Source organism: Cyclopterus lumpus, chromosome 19, assembly GCF_009769545.1.
Source record: "Cyclopterus lumpus isolate fCycLum1 chromosome 19, fCycLum1.pri, whole genome shotgun sequence".
Taxonomy (NCBI): Eukaryota; Metazoa; Chordata; class Actinopteri; order Perciformes; family Cyclopteridae; genus Cyclopterus; species Cyclopterus lumpus.
The window spans coordinates 6,927,241-6,949,108 of NC_046984.1; the positions used below are offsets into that span (position 1 = coordinate 6,927,241).

At 43.1% G+C, this 21,868-nt stretch overlaps 1 protein-coding gene across 2 annotated transcripts in view; it reads right to left on the reverse strand.

The window, feature by feature from the left end:
- Positions 1-21,868, reverse strand: part of trrap (transformation/transcription domain-associated protein) — a 78,207-nt gene that overhangs the window by 29,377 nt on the left and 26,962 nt on the right. For both annotated transcript variants that reach the window (XM_034558219.1, XM_034558221.1), the window contains 20 exons: positions 20,013-20,141; positions 18,730-18,996; positions 18,203-18,409; positions 15,905-16,063; positions 15,341-15,493; positions 13,849-13,959; positions 12,959-13,105; positions 10,749-10,962; positions 10,498-10,626; positions 9,501-9,650; positions 7,666-7,865; positions 7,084-7,205; positions 4,998-5,211; positions 4,687-4,866; positions 4,346-4,492; positions 3,807-3,926; positions 2,049-2,336; positions 1,552-1,689; positions 1,093-1,205; positions 200-335 (listed from right to left, as the gene is read on the reverse strand). In XM_034558219.1, the coding sequence (XP_034414110.1) occupies positions 200-335; positions 1,093-1,205; positions 1,552-1,689; positions 2,049-2,336; positions 3,807-3,926; positions 4,346-4,492; positions 4,687-4,866; positions 4,998-5,211; positions 7,084-7,205; positions 7,666-7,865; positions 9,501-9,650; positions 10,498-10,626; positions 10,749-10,962; positions 12,959-13,105; positions 13,849-13,959; positions 15,341-15,493; positions 15,905-16,063; positions 18,203-18,409; positions 18,730-18,996; positions 20,013-20,141 (3,324 nt within the window). The remainder of the gene's footprint in view (positions 1-199; positions 336-1,092; positions 1,206-1,551; positions 1,690-2,048; positions 2,337-3,806; positions 3,927-4,345; positions 4,493-4,686; positions 4,867-4,997; positions 5,212-7,083; positions 7,206-7,665; positions 7,866-9,500; positions 9,651-10,497; positions 10,627-10,748; positions 10,963-12,958; positions 13,106-13,848; positions 13,960-15,340; positions 15,494-15,904; positions 16,064-18,202; positions 18,410-18,729; positions 18,997-20,012; positions 20,142-21,868) is intronic.

Below are 21,868 nucleotides of genomic sequence, written 5' to 3' on the forward strand. Positions count from 1 at the left end.
GGTTCGAGCCTAGCGACGCCACTGCGTCTGGGATTGTGTCCGTGAGAAACTTGTGGTTGCAACTGTTATTTTCTGTCAAACTGTTGGGGTTTTTGTAACCTTTGGAAGACGGAGACAGCGCTCCCGTGTGCACATGTGTTTGCGTGTGTATGAATACATGTAGTAATACATTTTCACATTGTGCCTGCACATTGCTCACCTGTACCAGAGCCTCCTTCATGGCAGCCCAATTGGAAACCCTCCAAGCACACTCGAGCATGAGATAAGGGTTTGAGTGGCCTTTAGATTGGCCGTATTCTGTCAAAGGTTCCCACTGGTTCAATTCCTTAGAACAGCTGGACAAGAAGACAAAGGAGAGCGAAAGTTGAGGGAACTACATACAGTGTATGCTTTTAAATGTGCAACAGCTGCGCTGAACAACGTTTTAGCAATGAATTGAATCCCTTTTTTATTTGCCCAAATCACAGTGGGTCATTTGGAGCAGTCACCGCGGTCATTTTGCTGACCGTCAGGGTTTTTCACATTTGCGTAGGCCATATATTTGCGTCTCCTTTAATGCTATAAATGGTTGAAATGGTAAAATACACCAAATATCGGTGGTCAAATTTCAGACCCTAAATAAAACAACAATAATGGGTTTTACAGGCAGGGAAAGGACCAGGAGTCATTTGGTTCTGTGGTTTGGTAGACTGTGGCAAGTAGTAATTAAGAAGTCCTTTAATTCAGATGCATACAGATAAATATCCCTGCTGACATATGCATATTTTCCCAGTAGCAGCATATATGCCACACCCATATATCAGCCAAACATTATATTTAGGCCTGCAAAGAAGAAAAAATGATATGCTACAATTATAGAAGAAAAATATACATTCCATATAGAACCTCATTTTGTTTCTTATTTTATGGTTTCTGCGTGCCCTGCTGTATAATTTGTGTCATGAATGGAATAAACGTTATCTGGTTTGAACAATCAATGGCGCACACAGTATATATATGAAGGTATTAAAGTAAAATCCACACTGGTTTTGTGCTGTGCTGGCTCTCTTGATGTGTAACACAAGACTGCCCTCTGGGATCCAGAAATCTTACCGTATCCAGTGATCCTCCCAGAGCTGGTACTCTGGGAAGATGGCTGGGGAGACGTTGCTCCTTTCGTGCTCTTTCCGAGCCTTCTCCATTGCTTTCTCGTAGCTTTCTTGGGCCTGAACAGACGCATGAAAAATTTTCAGAAAAGGTTTTTGGAGGCTATTAAAATTATTATCAGTACAACCTGCCTGCCTTGATGAAACATTTTTTTTTTTTTTATATCCTCATTGATATACATAGATATAGAAGATTAGAAACACCTCAGGAATGCAATGCACCTCAGAAATGCAATATAATTTAACGGCATCACAAATTACAGCCCATAAAGTTAAATAAGACCTTCATGGAGGTAGGATTTATTTGCAGGACGGTGAACCCAATAAACTGGCAGCGGTGTATAGTAAGTAGGACCATACATTCATTTTAAAGTGGCCAATGGTTTCCTTTAAAGCTTTCGCTCACCTGCTCAAAGAAGCCATGCTGTTCGTAGGCAATGGCTGTGGCGGTGTCAGGAAACTTGCACCTCTTCTGCCACAGGCCGGCCCACATGTCCTCCTCTTGGAGCAGAGAGTAGAGCTCGGCTAGAGAGTCCAAAATCTCCTATAGAGAAGTAGAACAAAAGGTGGGTGTCAGAAGAAAAAATGAACGACGGCAGCTTTGCTGATGAGTCTCGGTCAAACAAGATAAGAGGCAGATCGCCACCTTTAAACATGAGGCTGTGACACACAAAAGTACATGATGCACGTGACAAATATATCCTCCACTGTGGAAGAGAAGGATTATTAAGAAAAAGCACAGTAGCACTTTTAAGAAGCTAACCGCATGGATTTGTTTTTGTCTGTTCGCCCAGAGTGTCACATTATAATCCGTTTTTCCTGGAAGAAACACTTTATTGTACCAAAATTGTCACTTTAAATCTTTGATAGTGCCAGCTCAAAGTGTATATCAAAACACATTACTTGTTGAGGTGGTGTGATGCTCTCCTGCTCGTAGAACTCTGTGCTCTGCTTGTGTTTGTTGTGCAGGCTGAGGCCCTTTTCAAAGGCCTGCTGCTCCAGCATCAAAGTGGAGCGCAGCCAGAGGTTGTGCGTCTTGCCCAAGTACTTCAGCACACAAGGGCGGATGGGAATAGGAGGCACACATTGGGACATGGCCTCAACAAAGCAGTTTAGGGCACTGGGCTGACAGTCCCTCTGGGCCTGGTGGCTGCCACTGCACAGGAAAGGACTCATTTCTCCTGACAAAGCCTGGAGAGAGAGAGAGAGAGAGAGAGAGAGAGAGAGAGAGAGAGAGAGAGAGAGATTAACTACCCAGTTTCACTTAAGCAGCTGTGCACTGATACAACATATTGATGAAGGCATTCTGTTGCATGTGTGGGACGCAACATGCTTTTTCCCCAGTAACAAAGAGCTGTTAAGAAACAGGAATAGAGAGGTAAGAAGAAGGGAAAAAAAGTACAGTGAGTGGGAAGGGACATATTGTATGCAGCCTGTTTGTGTATTCAGAACTCAAAAATCATGACTTAATGAATTAAAGCGGACTATGATTTCAGGTAATAACATTATGTGCTTGTTTAAACTAAACAGGGCCACTCTATACAATCAGAGCAGCCACATTTGGAAAAAAAATAGACTTTGAGTGCGACCGCTGAGTTAGTGCTCCGATAATCATGACTGACACTCAGTAATAAATGATGTATAGGTAATGAATATAATTTCCACTGCCCATTGACAGCATGAAATAATTAATGCCTTGATGGTCACTTTTATCAGGCTGGTGGTGGAGAAGGCGAGTATCTCATCAAGAAGAATATGCTCTCTATAATTCCCATGTAATATTACCCCCAAAGAAATAAAGCCCGAGCACCAGTAATCATTCTATTTTCCCCATAAATAAATATGATGTAATAGTGGCATGAAATGCAGAGCAGAGTTAGGCATCAGAATAAACATGTGACATATTGGTGACATCATGCCTGTCACAGGAAGAAAATATCATCACTTTGAAGCAATCTCTGTAATGACTGCATCTTTCAGATATTTAAGAGCTCAATCACTTCAAATCAAGGCCTTTCAACAAGTCTCAAAATACTTGACACGCATCTGGTTCGTTAAACTCATTACAGCATTTCTCCCTCTGCTTTCTCGTTTCCATATTAAGCAGAAATGAATCAGTCCTTATTAATTAGAATTGCATGTTTTGAGACAGAAACGGGATGGCCAAGGTCAGAGTTACGGTCTGCTTGCGTCATTGATAAGATACAGAAATAGATATGGAGAGTGGATGAGTATAAATGTTCGTGCACAAGGAGAACAAAGAGGCAATGTGTAAAAATACTTTTTCATCATCATTCAGATTCTGGAAGTAATTTCTAAACATGGAACTTGCGAAGATTTTCAAAAGTAGTGGCAGTAGTTGCATTCTGTGTGGCTCATATGATGCAAGTGGTGTCAAAATATTTTAGCAATACTGAACAAGCGACATTACATCAAATATTTCCCCACTAAAGTGGTTGTTGACAAAGAAGCATGCATTTCCATTTTCTTATTGAATATTCAGACCATTTGAAAATGTGATGACTCGGTTACACACATTACCTCAACCATCGGCATATTTACACAAACTAAAATGTCCTGTGTGCAGAAAACTGAAGTTACCCAACTACGTGCTGCTGTGCTCTGGGTGCAACTACATAGATGCCAGTAAGCTATACTCACATGCTGCTGCCGGTCAGAGAGGATCTTCCAGAGGCGAGGGAAGAGCTGAACCCAGGTCCTCTCAGCCAGCGGTGTGGAGATGTGACAGAGCTGGACCAGAGCGTTCAGAAGTGCCCCCGTCTAACCCAGAGCAGAGAAAAGATGACAGCTGCTGACTCAGCAAGGCAGTGTGGTTCCCTGCCTTCGGGACTTAAGAGTACTGCCGATTTACTATCCTACTGGCTCGGTAATTGTATTCAACTGATGTTCTACGTCAAAAAAAATCACGTCGGCGTTTTATAGCTCGAATGAAAATCAGCAGGGTGCTGGATCACAAAAACCTCTGAAAAAAAGATTAGGGGAAATATTTAAAAATATAATTAAATTACATATCTCAAATACTGGATTATCTGCTAGAAGTGGCCCCTGGGTAATTAGGATAATACAAAAAAATTCCCCTTCATAAGCGTTAACTATATCCACCCCGCCCCCGGTTATGACAACATTTCAGTTTTCTCAGCCCCTCAGTACATGTTGGACAGAGTAGAGGCCAATCTTACCTTCACCTCCCGTAATGAGTCAAGAAACTTGTCATGGCGGTTTGTCAGCATGTGCAGTTGGTTGCCTGCATCCCTCTCAGCCTGCTCCTTAGTCTTGGGGATGGCGGTCTGGTCACCTGGTGCTAACTCTATGTCTATCTCCACATCCTGCCAGAGGAGAGGGGAAAATGATCGTCTTTTGGGAGAACTTTGCCAGTCAAGAAGCCATGCTTTAATCTTTTCTCAGGACATCAGTATGCAACACACACCTAATAGGACAATGTGCTACATTATGCGAGTGATGTCTCCTAAAGCATTGTGGTGTGTGTGTGTGTGTGTGTGTGTGTGTGTGTGTGTCCCACCTCCTCCTTGGTCTCGCTGGTCTGACTCTCACGTGGCTCCTGCTTGACATGCGTTGCCATGGCGAAGGCAGCGCGGTCATGGCTGTCAGCCAGGTTGATGACGTTAGTGATGGACGGCAGCATGGATCCCTGGCAGCTGGTGCCGATGATGGTGTTTCGTTCACACACTGCCAGCAGCAGCTAATGCACACACAAACGCACAAAAGGTCAGTGACAGTAAATTACATGACAACGGATGGGCATGATGAGACGGAAGCTGAAATCAAAAATGCATTATTTTTAATGTTGGATAAAAGGCTTGAAAGGCTTACCTCGATGCACTGTTTGATCCAGAAGTGGCTGCCCATGGCCTCCCAGTTCTGAGAGCAGCAGATGTAGAGCAGCCTCTCATACACACGCCGCTTCATGGAGGTGTCAAACACCTCAAAGAACTTTGCTCTGATCAGTGGCTGAGTGCACCGAAGCCCAGAGAGGAAGGCTGGCTCCAACTTGGAAGTGATGTCACTTCCTGAAAGGCTCTCATCCCTAAATAATGTGATGGACAAAACATTTATTTGACGGCGCTTGCATGCCAGCTTTTACCCTTTTAACTTGAATGATTTGTGGAGGCAGAACACTGTTTGATACTAAAATATTGAATCCACTTAAAACATCTGTTTTAACTGAGTAGTCACAGCGTGGATGAAAGAGTCAGAACTACAATAAGATGATTGGGAAAAACAAGTGATATTCTCTGACAAAACAATACATCAAGTACAAACTGAAATAATAGAAAATCGAAGCGCCCGTATCCTGCATCAATACAGTTTTTGTTGCGAGTACATCAGAGATGTGCTGATTGAACTCTAGGGCCAGTTTCGAAGCCGCCCTCTGAGCTGGTGAAAGACTGATATTCTGTCAATTACTCGTCTTCCTTGAGTAATACATTTAATTCTCGGCCTCCGAGCATCATTTTGTTATGCAAATGCAACGACAATAATCACCATGATACGAGGGCTTAGTGACATTTCTTGAGAATAGCAATGATGTATGACATCTGCCACTGAAACAACACTCGGACATGTTGAAGCAAATTAATGAGGCTTGAGATTTAGTCTTTGTCTTTTGCTATGTGCATTTGTAAATTAATTATATTACTGAATATCATCCAAACATTACCACCCTGAACAAGTCGCAGGATGATCACAGAGACAGACAACTCATCACGGTCACACCTAGGGGCAATTAAGAGTCCCACCAGCAATAAAATAATACAAAGAATATTATGAAAGTTATAATCACAGTTATTCTTTTCATTTCCGTGCAACTGTTGACATAAGTGTGCTTACTACAAATTAGGAGAATACAATACGTTTTTTTTGTAAATATGGCGATTCCGAACATATTAACAGCACACAAAAGTAATCTCGGAGCAACCGTCAAACGTACGGTGCCAGCATGTTCAAACAGCCGTGTAGGGGAGATGGCAGTTAACACTGAATATTCTGTGAAATTAAGTATGTCTGATGTGGCTACTCCACAGTTAGTAAAGCACCAACCGTCATGCATTTAACACTTAAATAACAAATGTCATCATTTCTACATCATCCTGCTGCACTAAATGGGCCTCATGGGTATGATTCGCAGAACAGAAGGAGAGAGGGAGGCTGGGATAAAAACAACAAAGGCAAGGCTGCCCCAGCTGCATATTGCCCCTATTTGCGCCATTCTCTTAATCACACATTGTTCTGGCACAGCTGCTTTATCATTCCATTATCATTACTTGCTGTCCATCAGGGCTTTACTGCTCATTTTAAGCCTTTTGACATGACGAGCAGATGGGCTGGAGGAATACAGGGTACATTTGGCTGATTAAATGTGTATGTGTGGAAGACAGAAAGACAAAGAGGCAGGTTTGAGGAATAGCGGGCAGTGAGACATTGTCTTCCCTCTGGCCCTCACCTGCTGGGGGTCCTGACAGAGTTTGCTTGGTCCTGACACTACTGTAGCCCTGTAAAGACTCTGGCACATTACCTATCTCTGATTCTGATCCTTTCTGCACAATGACACACTGCTGTTTTCCACCTTTTTTCTATTTTCTTTTGCTTCAATTATTATTTATCAATTCCTCTGTTTTCATATAACACAAACTGACTAATCACTTGCATCTCTCTAGCATGATCTATCTTTCCCAATCCTTGAAAAAAAAAAAAAAAAAAAAGATGAATGGTTACGCCACACATGCTTCCAACCCCGTCTCCATCTCCATCTCCATTTTCCGTTGCTCCTTGACCCATCCTCCCGCGTCTTTCCCTGACTCACCCTCCCAACCTTCATCCCTCCTTTTAAGATGGATGCAAGGGCGGCGTGGCACCAGCGGCACGGCCATTTGGCCATGTGATAAATGGCGGTAATTACCTGTAGACGTAATTAACGAGGTCCAGGAACTGGGCGTTTAACTCAAGTTCATCAGGGAAACGCTTCTCTATGTAGGTCATCATCTTCACCAGCAAGATGGACTTCTCCCGTAGGTTGGGCATCTGGCGGGAGGTGAAAAAGAGAGATGTTAGTTTAAAAGGAGCAATAGTGGCTTTGAAAATTAACGAGAATAAAGATGGCAGGAAGAGATGAGAACATTTAAAAACATAGATAATGTATTCAGTGTTGTTCTTGTAGCTGTCCAGCTCAGCCTTTTACCGCTTGCTGTCCTTCTACAGCTTAAAAGAAAATAAAGACCAAAGACACCTCTGTGGGTATAATGCTAATGTTAACCTCACCGGGTTTAGAAAATGTGCTTTGCTTGTAGTTTGTCCAAAGGTTTCACACCTTTTAAAATGTACATTGCTGATCCAGTGCTGATTCACATCTGCTATTATCAAAGAATTAATGCGATGATCTGCTAAATCACGGATTTTGTTTCCACACATTATATTTGTGTGACTGAATTATGTTTTAGTCTGACATTCTGAGCGGTCTGGCTGAGAAAAGCCTCCTTCTTACCTGATTTGCAGCCATTGGAGAATTGTTTTTCACCCATTCTTCAACAATTTTGACGACAGCGCGGAGAATTTTGGGGTCAGGTGACTTCTCAATCAGCGACGTGAGGATGACCTGGATGAAGTTCTTCCTCATTTCCATGCTCATGACAGACAGTCGAGTCTTCACCAGGTCAAGACTCAGCATTACCAGCTCACTGGTCACTAAAGGAACAGGATAAGCAAGAAACAAAAAAATATATAATAAATATTGATGGAAAGTATTTGTGGCCTGTTGTGGATAAAGTAGTATCCACAGTATATATAAAAGACACCAGCTGTGTTAAGTGGGTCTTAAATATCAGCAAGGTAAGCAACCAAAATATATATATATTTTTTTTATTGCTGTTCTGAAATTGAAGAGCTGAAAAAAAAAAAAGTTTATTTATTTCTCATGAGTCGTGCACTTACATATTTTTAACAGTGATAGCAGTCAAAGTAAAATTAAACAGTTTCAATACAATCAGGTTGGAACTACTTTACAATGAAGTTCATTAGATTAGTGAGACATGAACAATCCTAAGAGACAAAGGCCTTGTTGGTCAGATAGCCTTTTGGTCTTAGTGACTATGACGGTGCCCAGTAGAGGGTAAATGTCTGCGTTTCCCGATATAGTCATTAGGAGGCAATTTAAAGCCCGGATAGCATCTCACAGCCATTACCTTCCTTCTGAGAAGTAGCAACAGGAATTATGTAGTGCCTGACTTCTATAAATCTGGTGAAGCCAAGCTCAGAGAAGAGAGGGAACCTCGATTCCCTTTGTAATAGTCATGAGAAAGCTGAACAACTTAAAGCGCTTAAACAACTCTCTTCTCTTCACCCTTGCTGCCTGACGTATGAGGCAAGTTGTCAAGCGACAGTGTCGACCCTTTCAAACCCATAGCGAAGCATCACAAGGTTAACATCCGCAGAGAGGGGTGGCAACCAGAGACGAGCAACATTCTATGTAAAACCAGACCTGTAGACCAGATCTGTAGAGTGGCTCTCAGCGGACTACCAAAGCTATTGAGAACACAGCTGCGGTCATTGATATAGAACTTTTGATCCAGGAGCACTGCTGAGATACCTGGGATAGCTGAGCTCTAACTGAGTCTGAGGAAGGTCAACATATGAGTGTGCATCTGAGATGTGACCTTGCACACCCCTTGTTGGAGGGAGAATAAGTATGCACAGTAGCCTTCATGATCATGCCAGCCAGCTGTAACTGCAGCACTGACATATTTGTTCAATTGAAATGGTAATTGAAGTCTGGTGTGGATCTCTGAGCTCTGATGGTAGTTCATGTACTGTCCAACTGCCGACTGGCTAGCCTGCTGCTAATCTCCGACGCCATCCAACTGGTTTCCCCGTCTCCAGCGAAGCTACTACTAGCACGCTCCACTCCTCTGCCCCAGCTGCACTGGTTCTGTGGCTTCACCATTATCAGCTGGAACCTCTACCGTTGGATTACGTCACTCCCGATCTCACATCATGTGGAGTTTTAATCTGCTGCTTTGGATTGCGCTATGTTCGACTCTCACGGGCGCATCTGTATTATTCATGCATCATCCTGTATTATTTTATTGTACGGTGACCTTGGGTGACTTGAAAGGCCCCTCCAAATAAAATGTATTATTATTATTATTATTATGTGCTGTGAACTCAAGAACTTGTGGACTACATAACAACTTGTATATAATAAAACCCCAATATAAAGCCATATACATATATGTGTATGATAATTCTTTATGTTGTTAAATATGGTAAAATGTATCTGTTAAGGCTTCATTGTATTTTTCGACTGAATTCATGTCCATGTACCTGTGCTGGTTTCAGTGACCCCTGGGTTGGCCTGCTGGGGACTCAGGTGTTCGCGCACCATCTTCTGCAGGGAGCGCATGAACACCGAGATGAGGCGGTCGATGTAGCTTGCATTGTAACTGCAGGCTGACTTCAGGATCATCAGTGTTCCTGGAAGACAAATGAAGGGCAAGAGAATGAGAAATACAACCAATATGACAAGAACCTCAACCTCTGTGGGGCAAAGTAACAGACACACACCTGCAGTCAGCTTGTGTTGATATACACAGCATGACAGGGACTTTTTATTTTTAAGGGAATCTAACGTAAGTTTGTCACAGAGGCGGGGTCAGAAATGTCTCTGTTGCTTCTCCGTAGAGGGGAGACAAATGTTCAAATGTAACCCCCCCCCCCCCATCACATCAGTGCTTCCTCTCTTTGACAGCAGGATACCAATAAAAACTGCTTTTTATGGACCACAACTGCCATTTTGGGAAACCGTACAAAATAGCATTACCTTTAGTCTGTTCCCAATAGTCATTTCTCACCTTTATTTGCTACTGCATAGTACAAAGAAAAGAAAAGAAAAATTGAATAACTGTCTCCTCGCAACACGCTTTAATGTTAGTTTTTTCCCGATAAATACTATCTGACACCTGGGAGAACAGTAATGTTCGTACAGGGAGGGTGACTGAAAGTAGCAATTCTTCCAGAAGCAACCTTTCCCAAACCGCTGGACTGTGGCCTTTGTTTAAAACAGACCAGATGTTAGCCCGAGCAGCAGGGCTCATCGGCTTGCATTTTAACGACACACTCACTGGCTTAATTGCTAAAAGTGACTAAAGTGGCTTGGTTTTGTAGGGATGGAGAGGGAGTGTGAAAAAGTGTTTTAAACTAAAACTAAACAACAAAAATCACACCCACAGGGTTTATGAGCAACGAAGTGAGAGTAAAGGAGCACAAGGAGGTAGAAGGGGATGGAGGAGGAGAATAAAAGGGAGCGGTGGGGAGGTCTTACCGAAGAGCTGTGTGGGGTTAGTGTTGCTTGTGGCTTTTTCATAGTTGGTAAGACCTTCATAGATGACCTTGCCCACAGCAGCATACAGACACTCCAATTCCTCATACTTAGATGCCACTGTTGATGTGCCTAGAGGGAGAGCGCAGTGGTTACGTCAAACAAAGAGACATTTCTTAGACATGCAGTACTTTCCTGAGTTTATGATTACAGCAGGCATGTTACAATTTAGACCTTAAGCAGTGGCAACTTACTAGGCTCAGTGGGGAAGATGCTCATGAGGCGAGAAAGGAGGGAGTGGACAGCCCGCAGGACTTTGGTGTTTCCGCAGGTCATGCATGCAGCGATGCCCCGCTGCAGGGGCTTAAAATGGGCCAGGATGGCTGGGGACTGCAGCACTGTGAGCAGGAAGCAGAGGATCTCCAGTCCGGTGCAGATGTTGGAGATGTTAGCCTGGGCTGGCTGCTCCTGAGAGGACATGGAGAACAGTGACACCGGGTCAATGGAGTGAAAGGAGCGTGTAGATACGCAACAACAGTCAACGGTGGCCAGACTACATGAGGGCAGTTACTACCAGTTGATTGATCTGATGAATTGATCTCACCTTGCCCTTGTCTAAAATAGTGCTGACTATCTATATGTTGTGGCCACTTATGGGTAACAAATTAGTCTCTAGTTCATAGATATTTAACTTTTATAGCTATGAGAGTCTCTCTCTTCGCCTTTTTCAGAGAATAATTTTATGTATTGACGTTTTTATTAAAGCAATATCGTCAGTGGAATTTTAATAATGCCTCACCCTACTTATTATGCATCTTAATAAATGTCATCTCCATATAAAAAGGAAAATATTAAGGCTTATCTTTTTTTAGACCCAACTCTTCAACTATTGTGAAAATTCATCCCTAGATGCATTAATCATCCATGTTCTTTTATTACACACACAACTCAGAAATCAATATTCTACACAGGAGGTATTTCTCACGCAAAAGAATCAAGGCGGTGTGATTGCTGCTAAACCAAAGATCAATGGCCAACATTGGGTCCTAATTTAGTCTAAATTGCAATCAAGGTTTAGAGCGATTGCAAGGCCAAGAGGATAATCTGGGACAGATCCATAGCACCAATCTTGGCTAATGAACAAGGTGACTCTTGCGATAAGGCTCCTGGTAGATATTAGGGTAGTATTGATTTGGCACTGTATTAACAGAATGGGACCATGTCTCTGGAGCCATGCAGAATAGGGAATATGCATCTATCTGCGATTGTGCGCATGTTTTGCGTGCGTGTCAACCGCCCCTCCTCATTTGCCCTCTCACGCCACTCCTCCTGACTCTTAATCACTGCCATGCCAGTACAATGAGATGATAAAAGGTAATCCGATTTAGAGCATTGTTCATTAGTCTGAGTAAGACGGCTAGGCAGGTAGAGCATGCTCCCAAGGGGAAAGGGCCCGTGTATGTGCATCTGCATAAGACCTACAAAAAGCCTTGTTTGTCAGACCATCCCCATGGGATCTGGAGGGGCTGATTGGGTTTGTGTGTGTGTGTGTGTGTGTGTGTGTGACAGAGAGGAAGGCGCGACCGATGCAGTGATCCCCAAAAGGGAACAAGGGAAGTACGTGACAATTGGCGGCGCATGGCGATAACCTTGTCTGAGCAGTGCCGCTGAATCAGACCAGAGAGATGAGTAGAGGAGAGGAGCAATGGATAAAAATAGAGAGCAAGAAGAGGGGCTGCGATAAGAGGCTGAAAAGAAAAGAGGAGCGGCGAGGAGAGGAGGAAGTGGGGGCAAGAGACAGAGGGAAAGGCGAGGAGAGACGCACAGAGGCACACTAGGGCGATACAGAAGGCAAGGATGAGGAGGTTAAGATGGAGAGGGGTGGGGGTTGAACGAGAAGGCACAAGGCAAACCGGATAGACTCATGTTATCTCACCACGGTCATTATTTTGTCATTATGGTGGTTGGCGCCTCACTTCATGTATTACTGATAACAGACAAAGCACTCGGAGGCGTTGGAGCAAACACTATGACAGAGCTTAAGCAGAGACAGGGTAACTTCTGCAGTCTCTGGGAAAGTGAACAGCAGAAGCACATTAGTTATCCGTTTGTTGATTATTGCTTTGAGCTGTAACAACAATATTTTAAAATTGTATTCAGACTTCTTTGAATAAAACACTGTTGATGACATGCACTTCCACTAGCGACTCAAAATAATATGTGACACGCGCACGTAAACAAATACTGTTTTGATCACAAAATAGAAAAGATAAGCCAGACACTTTTAGAAAGTCAACATTCATCAATGGAAAAATCAAAAGGGAAAAGCCATTACAGGTCTGTAATCTCTGGGATAATGCAGTGGAGACACAGACGTAACGACACTTCATGTCACCAACACGAGCATGAATATGGTTTTGAAAAACATAAAGGCTCTTCACTCTGAAGACATGTGCCATCTTACCACTGTCATAAGCAGCTTGTCAAACCACTGTAGCTTGAGCTCGGCGCGAGGCCACATGTCAGGCCTGAGGGCAGACTTCATGAGGCTAACACAGCGACGGGATAGCAGCTCCCCGGGAGATCCAGCCACATTGGTGCTGTCGTTCACCTAGACAGGAGAGGGGGGGGGAAGGTTGGTATCATCATCATTAGCATTGACAACGGGTCCTCATCTTCAATTTCACAATGATGTCTCCAGGAGGTGAGAAGTCACACAGGTGAAAGAAGAGACAAGGACTGTCACCATATATTGCAATGTAATTAATGCAGCTAGAGTTCAAAAGTGGCAGTCAGGAAGGTGACAATCCTTCAATCAGGAAGCCCTGCAGAAGCCCTCGTGTTGACAAGCATTCGGCCTGCGGAAGCATCCTTTAGCAAGACAATGAACCTCCATCGGCTTTATGTGTGGCATTCTTTGGTTGATGGTAATCCCTGGGGGCCAGTGAACAGATATCATTTTTCTAAAGGGGATCCATTTATTAATTTATCATTGTAGTAGAAAACAAAAAAAATAAGATTATATTTCTTTAGACTCTTCAGTGGATGGTGAGTGATGCCCAGCGGTTAAATTCAAACATTGTTGGATGAACAGTGAGAATGGAGCTTGTCCCAAAAAAAAAATGAGTGAAATCCCAAAACACTATTTCAAGCTTGTGACCAAGGTCATCACCGCCACTCGAACAAGGGACAGCTGTGTGAGCAGACACATAACAGACTCAGCGTGTGTCGAGATGTGTTGAGGACAGCCACCAGGTGTGGCTTGCCTTCACCACGGTGGGGACCGCTGCATCCTACCTGGCAGGCGCTGTGCTATGGATGGCAGAAGTGTACCGAGTGTGTGGTTTGTGTTACCTGGCATGCAATCCTGATGAGGAAGTTGACCACGGTGTCGGTATGTTGTTTCTCGACAGGCTTGGTGAGCATGGTCTCTGTACCTGGCACAGACTGGCTGCGGGCAAACACCTATAAAAAGACACGCATACAAACATTGTAAATATTCATATTTCAGATCTGTTTTGTTTGAAGACAGAGAAATATATAAATATCTGACATACGAAAAATACATTATTATGATGTATTTTTTGTTGAAATTAACATTTTTAATAAGTGTGTTCAGTAGTGTTCAATTCAGTAGGAAAAAGGAAATTCAATAGAATTCATTTCAAAATAAATGTCATTGTTCAATAGATGAGGTAAATAATTAAACATATGTATCACAGATTGACTATAGTGTAATTACATTTAGATTAGATTTATTATAGGCACTTCTTGAAACACATCTCTAGTTTTGCAAAAACAACAAATAACAGTGGGATCTTAAATGAAGCCGAGGAGAAGCTGCAATACAGTTGTAAAATTGATTAACTTTCATCTTAGACAGATGTGAAAATCAAGGTATCTTGGAACACATGGACAGCCAGCCAGCAATGACTTTGAAGGTTAGAGGATTCACGTGTACATTTTGAAGGGTTTAACCGATAACACAAATAACTGACTGTCAAAAATAAACACTCAAGTCTACCACAACACGTTTCTTTAGATAACTATAAGAACCGTTTTCAAATCCACATGATCTTCATGTGAATGAGTTAGATTCACAGCTCAGCACTCAAAAAAAAAAGATGTCACTTTAAAAGCTGGTTTGCATGTTAATCCTGTTATTTCATTCTTCCAAAAACAGTGGTGAAGAACACCAGGAGCAAATGCCAGGAGTAGAGTTTTCATTAAAACAATATAATGGTGTAATTATAATGTAATGTAAGATAACTGCTGTGTTTACTGTCAAATTATTCAAAGCACAAAATGCCAAATGCCTCCTAAGTTCCCATAAGAACTGGCATATGGACGGCCACTCGCAAGCAATGTCGCATTTAAAAAGGATTTACATTTTTTTATTTTTCTAAACTAGTACGGCGAAGTGCTCACGCCGCATAAAACGCACCAGGGCTCATCACTTCCAGCAACACGGGGAACAATTAGGGTAAAACAGCATGACCGATCTGTTTTAACCAAATGTTCTCTGGTCTAACTCAGCTAGAAACACAAAGACATCCAATCAGTTAGCATGTTAGCGTTTCTTTCACTGCCGAGCGTGTTTGTAACCGGTACTGACAACGTTATCTTGTCTTCACCAGTCTCCTCTCTCTGCTCAGCGTGTGTGGAGAGGCTAAGCCGTGCACTCGGTGAAACACGATAGAAGCAGAGAACATTAAGGATCTTGTGACATTGTAGCGGCAGATATAATAAGGAGAATAAATATCGGGGAAACACAGCTTTTATAGAAATGGCTAAAGTGACTGCCCACGGCAACCTGTCACTCACAGCCACGTCCTACTGAGCTCACCGTGGAGGCAGCTCCTGTTGCAGTGCGGAACCTCTTGACGTCTTGCCCAGCAGCAGTGGCTGTAGCAGCAGCAGCCTCCAGAGACAGGCCTCTTTTCACAGCACCGCCGCTCGTCCCTTCACCGCCAGCAACTACTTCAGCCTCGGACTCCGGCTGCCACCCCGGACAGAGACAGTGGAGAGGAGGATCGGGGTGAAGATGAGTTCATCAGTTAACATATTTACAGTCTACAGAATGAAACGGACGTGTACATCGAGGTTTCGGACCACATCGTGAGTATCACTAAGAAAGTGTTTTAATCACTATTATAAAATGGCTTGTTCTTGTGAATTAATAAACAGAAACAGTCTGCACTGATGCATGAGCAACATAACATTTTTTTTTTAAACATTGAGCATATGAAGGACAGTTGGTGGCACAGTAAGGTTTACAAGGCTGCTGTCACTCGTCACAAACTAATCAGGTTGTTGTGATTTTAAGTTAATAAAAACTGGGTCATGTTCAGACATTCCTTTGCCTGGATTTCTGCTGCGATTGTACATTTATGGCAATCAATGAACACACCTGCTGGTCTTTGATCCTCTGCAACTCCCATTTGATGACCACCTCGGCCAGGTCCACAGCCAGTTTCCTTTGCTCTATGGTCACACTGGGGGTGAAGCCTAGACGCTGCATTGCACTGATCATGTGCTGCACCAGGTGGTGGCGCACCGGGTAGTACACCTGGAGAGAGACAGCATCAAATAATGTCAAACCAATCTAATATTATAATATAGAATGATTATCTAGTTTGCGAAAGCTTCCATATTAGCTATTCAAAACACAAAGCGTCAGGTAGAACTTTCTTTTCCTAAAGCGCCAACTGCAGATGGTCACTGATGCCAAAGGCAGAGTTAGTATACATGAGCAAATGAGAGCCAGCAAGGCTGAACAGATGACAGAGCAGTACTTAAAGAAAGCAAACTTCAAAATAAAATGCCACTGTAGCTTGAGGCCTGTTTTTTCTTTCTTTCTTTCTTTCTTTTACTTCTCACCCCGACTTTGTGAGCCCATCAAAAAGATTCCTCACACAAAAACTCTCCTTCTTCCCGCCTGCACGTCTACTAGAGCGTGAACCCAAACGCAGAGCATCCATGAAGATGAGGAGAGCCGTTCCTTCTCTCAGCTTCATTTTAAATGGACTTCCTTGTCAGTATCTTCCCATATAAATGAGGCTACAACTGCCTTTTCAGCCATTCTAATGCAATTATGAGAGCGAGTTGTTGTGCGATTCTTTCCCTAAAACCAAACTTAAAAGTTTGTCTACATGCCCAAAATCAGAGGTTTCCACTCTCCGGGCAGTCCTGTGAACTGCCTATACAATCTGCCTTGCGTCAGCTTTGTCTTAAAGCAAGAGATCGACCCCTAGAGCGTGATTATTATGAATAGTAACTAAAAAAAAAAAAAATAATTAATTAAATTATTTTTCACACTGCCAATACTTCGCTCCAGATTTTTTAATGATAACGCATGCAAAGTTTAAGAGGGTGTTCAATCACTTTGAGACAGAGTCAGAAGAGTCAAACTCTGAAGTCGTATTCCCACTTAGTCTCAAGGACGTGATGACACACACTTAGCCACGAGAATTCACACCCTCAAGCGTCACACTCAAGAGTCACTTAGTTTCATCGCAAACTGAACTGGGACTCGCAGACAAAAGAGCAAGAGATTAGATGTCTATCTGAGGGCTGTTGCCAGTGTCAAAGAATATTAAAGCTTCTCACTTTGCGGGTAATTATAGTCGATAGAGCAGGGCTTCACAGCCCCTTAATGACGGAGTGGCTAAGCCCTGTCCATCACGTGTGCACAGACAAACACGCGCACAATCTCTCCATTTCTTTATCAAACACACACGCGCGCGCACGTCACACGCACAAAGTCTCTCATCTGTCAGTCATTATTTCCTCCCTAGCGTAATTATGCTGATGTGATTACATTAGATTAGTCATCTGGCCCTGTGAGAGCAGCCTGTCAGTGAAATAGAGAGCAGCGCTGAGGAAAATGTCAGTCTTCTGCTAAAAGACTGTAGCTCTCTGACCGGCGAGGCGGAAAATATCAGCTGAAGAAGCAAGAGGGCAGAAAGTGTCTTTTGAAGTTTCAGGGGAGGCAAACATAAAGCCCAATGATCCGTTGCTGGTGTGAACAGAATGGACGCTCTCGGACTCTACTGGTCAACAAGAGTGTGCTTGGGACATTGCATCTACATTAAGGGGATTAAAGGCAGCAGGCGGTTAACATGAGCTCCACTGCCCAGTGCAACAGAACCCAACACCGGTGTCCTACTGTCAATACGAAACTCACATTTAGTGAACCAGTATCATACAAACTATTAAATAGGCCATATGGGATAATCCAACTTTTAATGATGGTGTTCCGTTCCCATCAGGACTGGTTAAGAGGCATCATTTAATTCAGGGCACTCAGAAAATCAACAAAAATAGCTTCTCAACTGTGCTTCCCCCATGTGGTTCACTGCAATTGCCGAAGCCACACCGAGTGTGGAGCTGCAGCAACAAATTGGCCGAGGATTTAGAGTGGCAGTTGCTCTCTCACTCCATCCGGTGGCAGCTTACCCCGTCTTCCCATAAAATGTTAAGTACAAGGTAGTGATATTCGACAATAGTCATCCTTAAACAGGTGGTCTGAATTGGAACAAGCACCACGGGAAAAAACGGTTTAGTTTTGACTGTTCAGTTTGCCCTACCCTGCTCAAATGAATAAACTGAGAATCAATACACTCAGTCGTTATGGGCCGAACGGAAGAAGGTGGTGCACTATTGACAAACTGTAACTTCTCTTGCGCTCTTTAATATATCTGCTCACCCTGAAGTGCTGCACAATGAGATGCAGTATGTGGACCAGCTGCGGTACAGTGTGTCCCTCCTCCACGATTATTTTGCGAGTCCAGTGCGTCAACATCTGGTGGCCGTCCTCCATGCGGGCCGGCACAGCTGGGGTCAGGATGGCCATGGCCTGCCGTACAATGGCCCGGGCCTCCATCGTGTGGGCCTTCAGCAGGCTGTGGAAGACCTGCACAAAGGAAAGGGATCGCGCTTTAGAAATTGTACCATTTCTTACTTTTTGAAATTTTAAAATCACCACTGAATTTCTTTTCCAATACATTCACATTATAAAGTATGAGGAACATGGGACGAAGACGTGTACGCTCTCTGCTTCTCGCTCTCACACATTTATTGTTCTTCTAAGTGCCTTGTTTTCTTTTTTTGCATACATCTGTTGTCAGCTCATTTCAATTGAATCCTAATGTTGTCAGTTTTTGCATTTTACAAGGTCATTGTAAGCTCTGTGTTTTAAACCCACGCTCCACTGAGTTTCCCCTTCTCCCTCACCTGAAGGACAATCTTCTTGTGAATGGCAAACTTTGCAATGATGTGGGCCAGAAGTAAGTGACCACTGTATTTGCAGGCAGGGTCCACACAGGCTTTGGGCAGGAGGCATGGCCAGGCAAAGGTCATGAGGCGCCGCAGTTTGCTGTTGCGTGACTTGTTGTTGTCATGAATGTGGTGGGGTGCATGCTCCACCAGCAGGGTGGAAAACTGCAGCAGGCAGATTCGCAGTGAGTCCAGCAGGTCAGCCTGCTTCTCTGGGTCCAGTACCTGAGAGGATTGGGAGAGATGTGGGGTTAAAGGTTGTTGGGCGAGGGGGGAATAGGACCAATGTGTACTGTTCTTAGCACAATGGTTGCACAGTATATCTACAAAGACAAAAACAATGAATCAATTAGTAACAACAAATGTCTGAGTGTAGAGAAAAAATGCCTGAGAGTTGTTGGTGTGGCTGTAATTCTCACCAGGTGCCAACAGAAGTCAATAGAAGTCTTAGATTACTAAAAGCACTTCATGTGTATAAATAAGTTAGAGAAATAATTATATAGAATATATTGTTTGTCTGAATTTCCACAAGTATACTGCTGTTCAGACAAATGTTCACTTTGCAAAATTAAATTTAAATGAAGTCAAACCACAACAACAATATAGGTTTTCACATATCGAAATGCTCTAGCATAAAGACCCCATTCCAAACAACCATCGCCATGTGACTTCCCTGGAGAGGGGCACAGAGGGGAGAACATTCAGAGAGAGGGAGGTAAGTGAGGAAATGAGTTTTAACCGTAAAAGGAGCCATTAGCGGCCATTAGGACTGGTGTTAGTCAGTGATGAGATCTGCCACAGCACAACATGCTGACCTTTAGCATGGTCACATCGTGGCATTTACACCAGGAATTATAGTCTGGCCTGATGGACGAAACGTAATGGAAAAATGGGAACGGCGGGATGGAGGGAGAAAAACAAAAACAGATGGCAGAGGACAAAAAGGAAGAAGAGAAATATGGAATGAAAGCAATTAATGATCAATTAATGTGTGGAGACCATGGGAGAAGAAGAATCAAGACTAAGTAGGATGCAATGGATGATGAGTATGGAAATGTTCCGGACTGATAAGACATTATTAGAGGAAATGCAGCAGGTAATGAAATCAGGGAGACTGATGGAGAGACAAAGCTGGTGAGTAATGAACAAAAGAAGAAGTGGGGGAGAAGTGAGCAGATTGGATGTGAAGAAAGATGTTGAGGGGAAAGAATAGCTGCAAGCGTGTCAGTGTGCATGTGTACCTTTGTGATGAAGACACTGGTAATGCTTTCAGGATTGTCTCCTTCAGGGTTGGGCGGTCCAAGCAGCTGCTCACCTTCCCCCTTCTCAAAGCTGTGCAGGAAGGCTAGATTTAGGATGTGCTGCAACACCTGAGAAACAAGAAAAACACACATTGATATGATTTTGCTTTTTTTTAAATTCCATATCCTGAGGAGAATATGCATCATCCATGATTGCACACGTCAACAAAAAGGAGAACTGTATCTTCTTTCAAAATCTGCATAAAATAAACACCTGCATACTCTGACACATAATTGGGTGATTAGTCATCTACTCTAAAATCTATTCTAAGTCAGAGGGACACAGGTCCTTTTCAGATTGAACTAAAATGTTGATTCTTTCGAAATGCAAAACATATTTCAGAGCTTAGAAACAGGCTTGAGGCGCAGCAACGCCAAATGTGACACAAAACAACGGTAATGAAAAATGTGACGTTTCAAGAATTGAAGAAAAAAAAAAACACTTAACATGTCCTCTTAATTAATTCATAAAAATTGGAAGCAGAAATAAATTCAAATCTTAACTATTCCTAATGAAAGGCGTAACATGTAATTTACAAACACTCTGAAACCTGCAGGGATTGTTAGCAGGGATCTGCGAATGAAGACAAAGGCTTGATTAGCTGGTAAAGTGCAGAGTAACCCAACCACAATACAGCGAACGACTGCATTTATTAAAGAAGCTGCTATCTGTTAATGAACCCTCCCTGTTCAATCCATCATTGGGGAGGACATCGCATCGCTCAGTGGAGAACGAGCTGTGGCAGCATATGTTCAAGCTCCTCCATTAGAACATTATTCACACATGCTCGACACAATGTGCGTGCAGAAACATGCACACACCCTTAAATGAAGACGCAAAGAAAAGGCATGGAGCTCAAGTCTGTTCTCCAGTGTCACCTGTTCATAATAAGTCTAAAACTCCTCTAACATCAATCACTGTACTTATTTCTATGTTGCAATTAAAAGGTCTGTGTGTTAGTGCACCCCCCCACCCATAGAAAAGGCCCAATACACATCAAGAATTAGGAGTTATGTATGGAGGTAACCACAGGATGACTTGAATAATAGCCACTACCAGTTGTATCGATTAGTTATTATTTAGTCATTTGGACATCTTACGCATTTATTGTTACTTTTTGTTTAGTTTTACACAGTTAGGTGAAGAGCTAAAGGATCTCATTTAACTCGAGGTCAACCTCAAACAATCAAGGTCATTTGCTGATTTTAAGAACTCTGTATCCATATTGTGATTTTACTCCACCTGTTTTTTTGTACTTGTCTAAATCTGACTGCTTGACAAGACAACACACCTCCAAATCCTTCACAGTGGACGAATGCAGGCGTTAACAGCAACCTGAACACCTCCCCGCCCGTTCCATCTCTCCACCTGCCCTCAATTCATATCTAACAAACAGACAACAATTCATCAACAACTGCTCCTCTGTCTCAAGGCGTCCCCCAGGGATTCGGTGCTCGGTCCTCTTCTACCTGCTCCCTCTTGGTAATATTATACGTCAACATGGTCTTCTCTTCCACTGCTATGCCAATGATGTCCAGCTCTACATCTCCCCAAAAGGCCATTACCACTGCTACTCACTCCACTCTGACCAACTGCCTCACAGACATCAAATTATGGATGCAAACCAACTTTCTTAAACCCAACTGTGATAAAACAGACATGATGATCATCGGTCCCAAATCCCTCACCAAAACCAGTCACAACTTCTGCAACGCCACTCTGTCTCCCTCCCCACAGATCCGCAACCTCTGAGTCATGTTTGACAGCAACCTCTCCTTCGAACCTCACGTCAAAC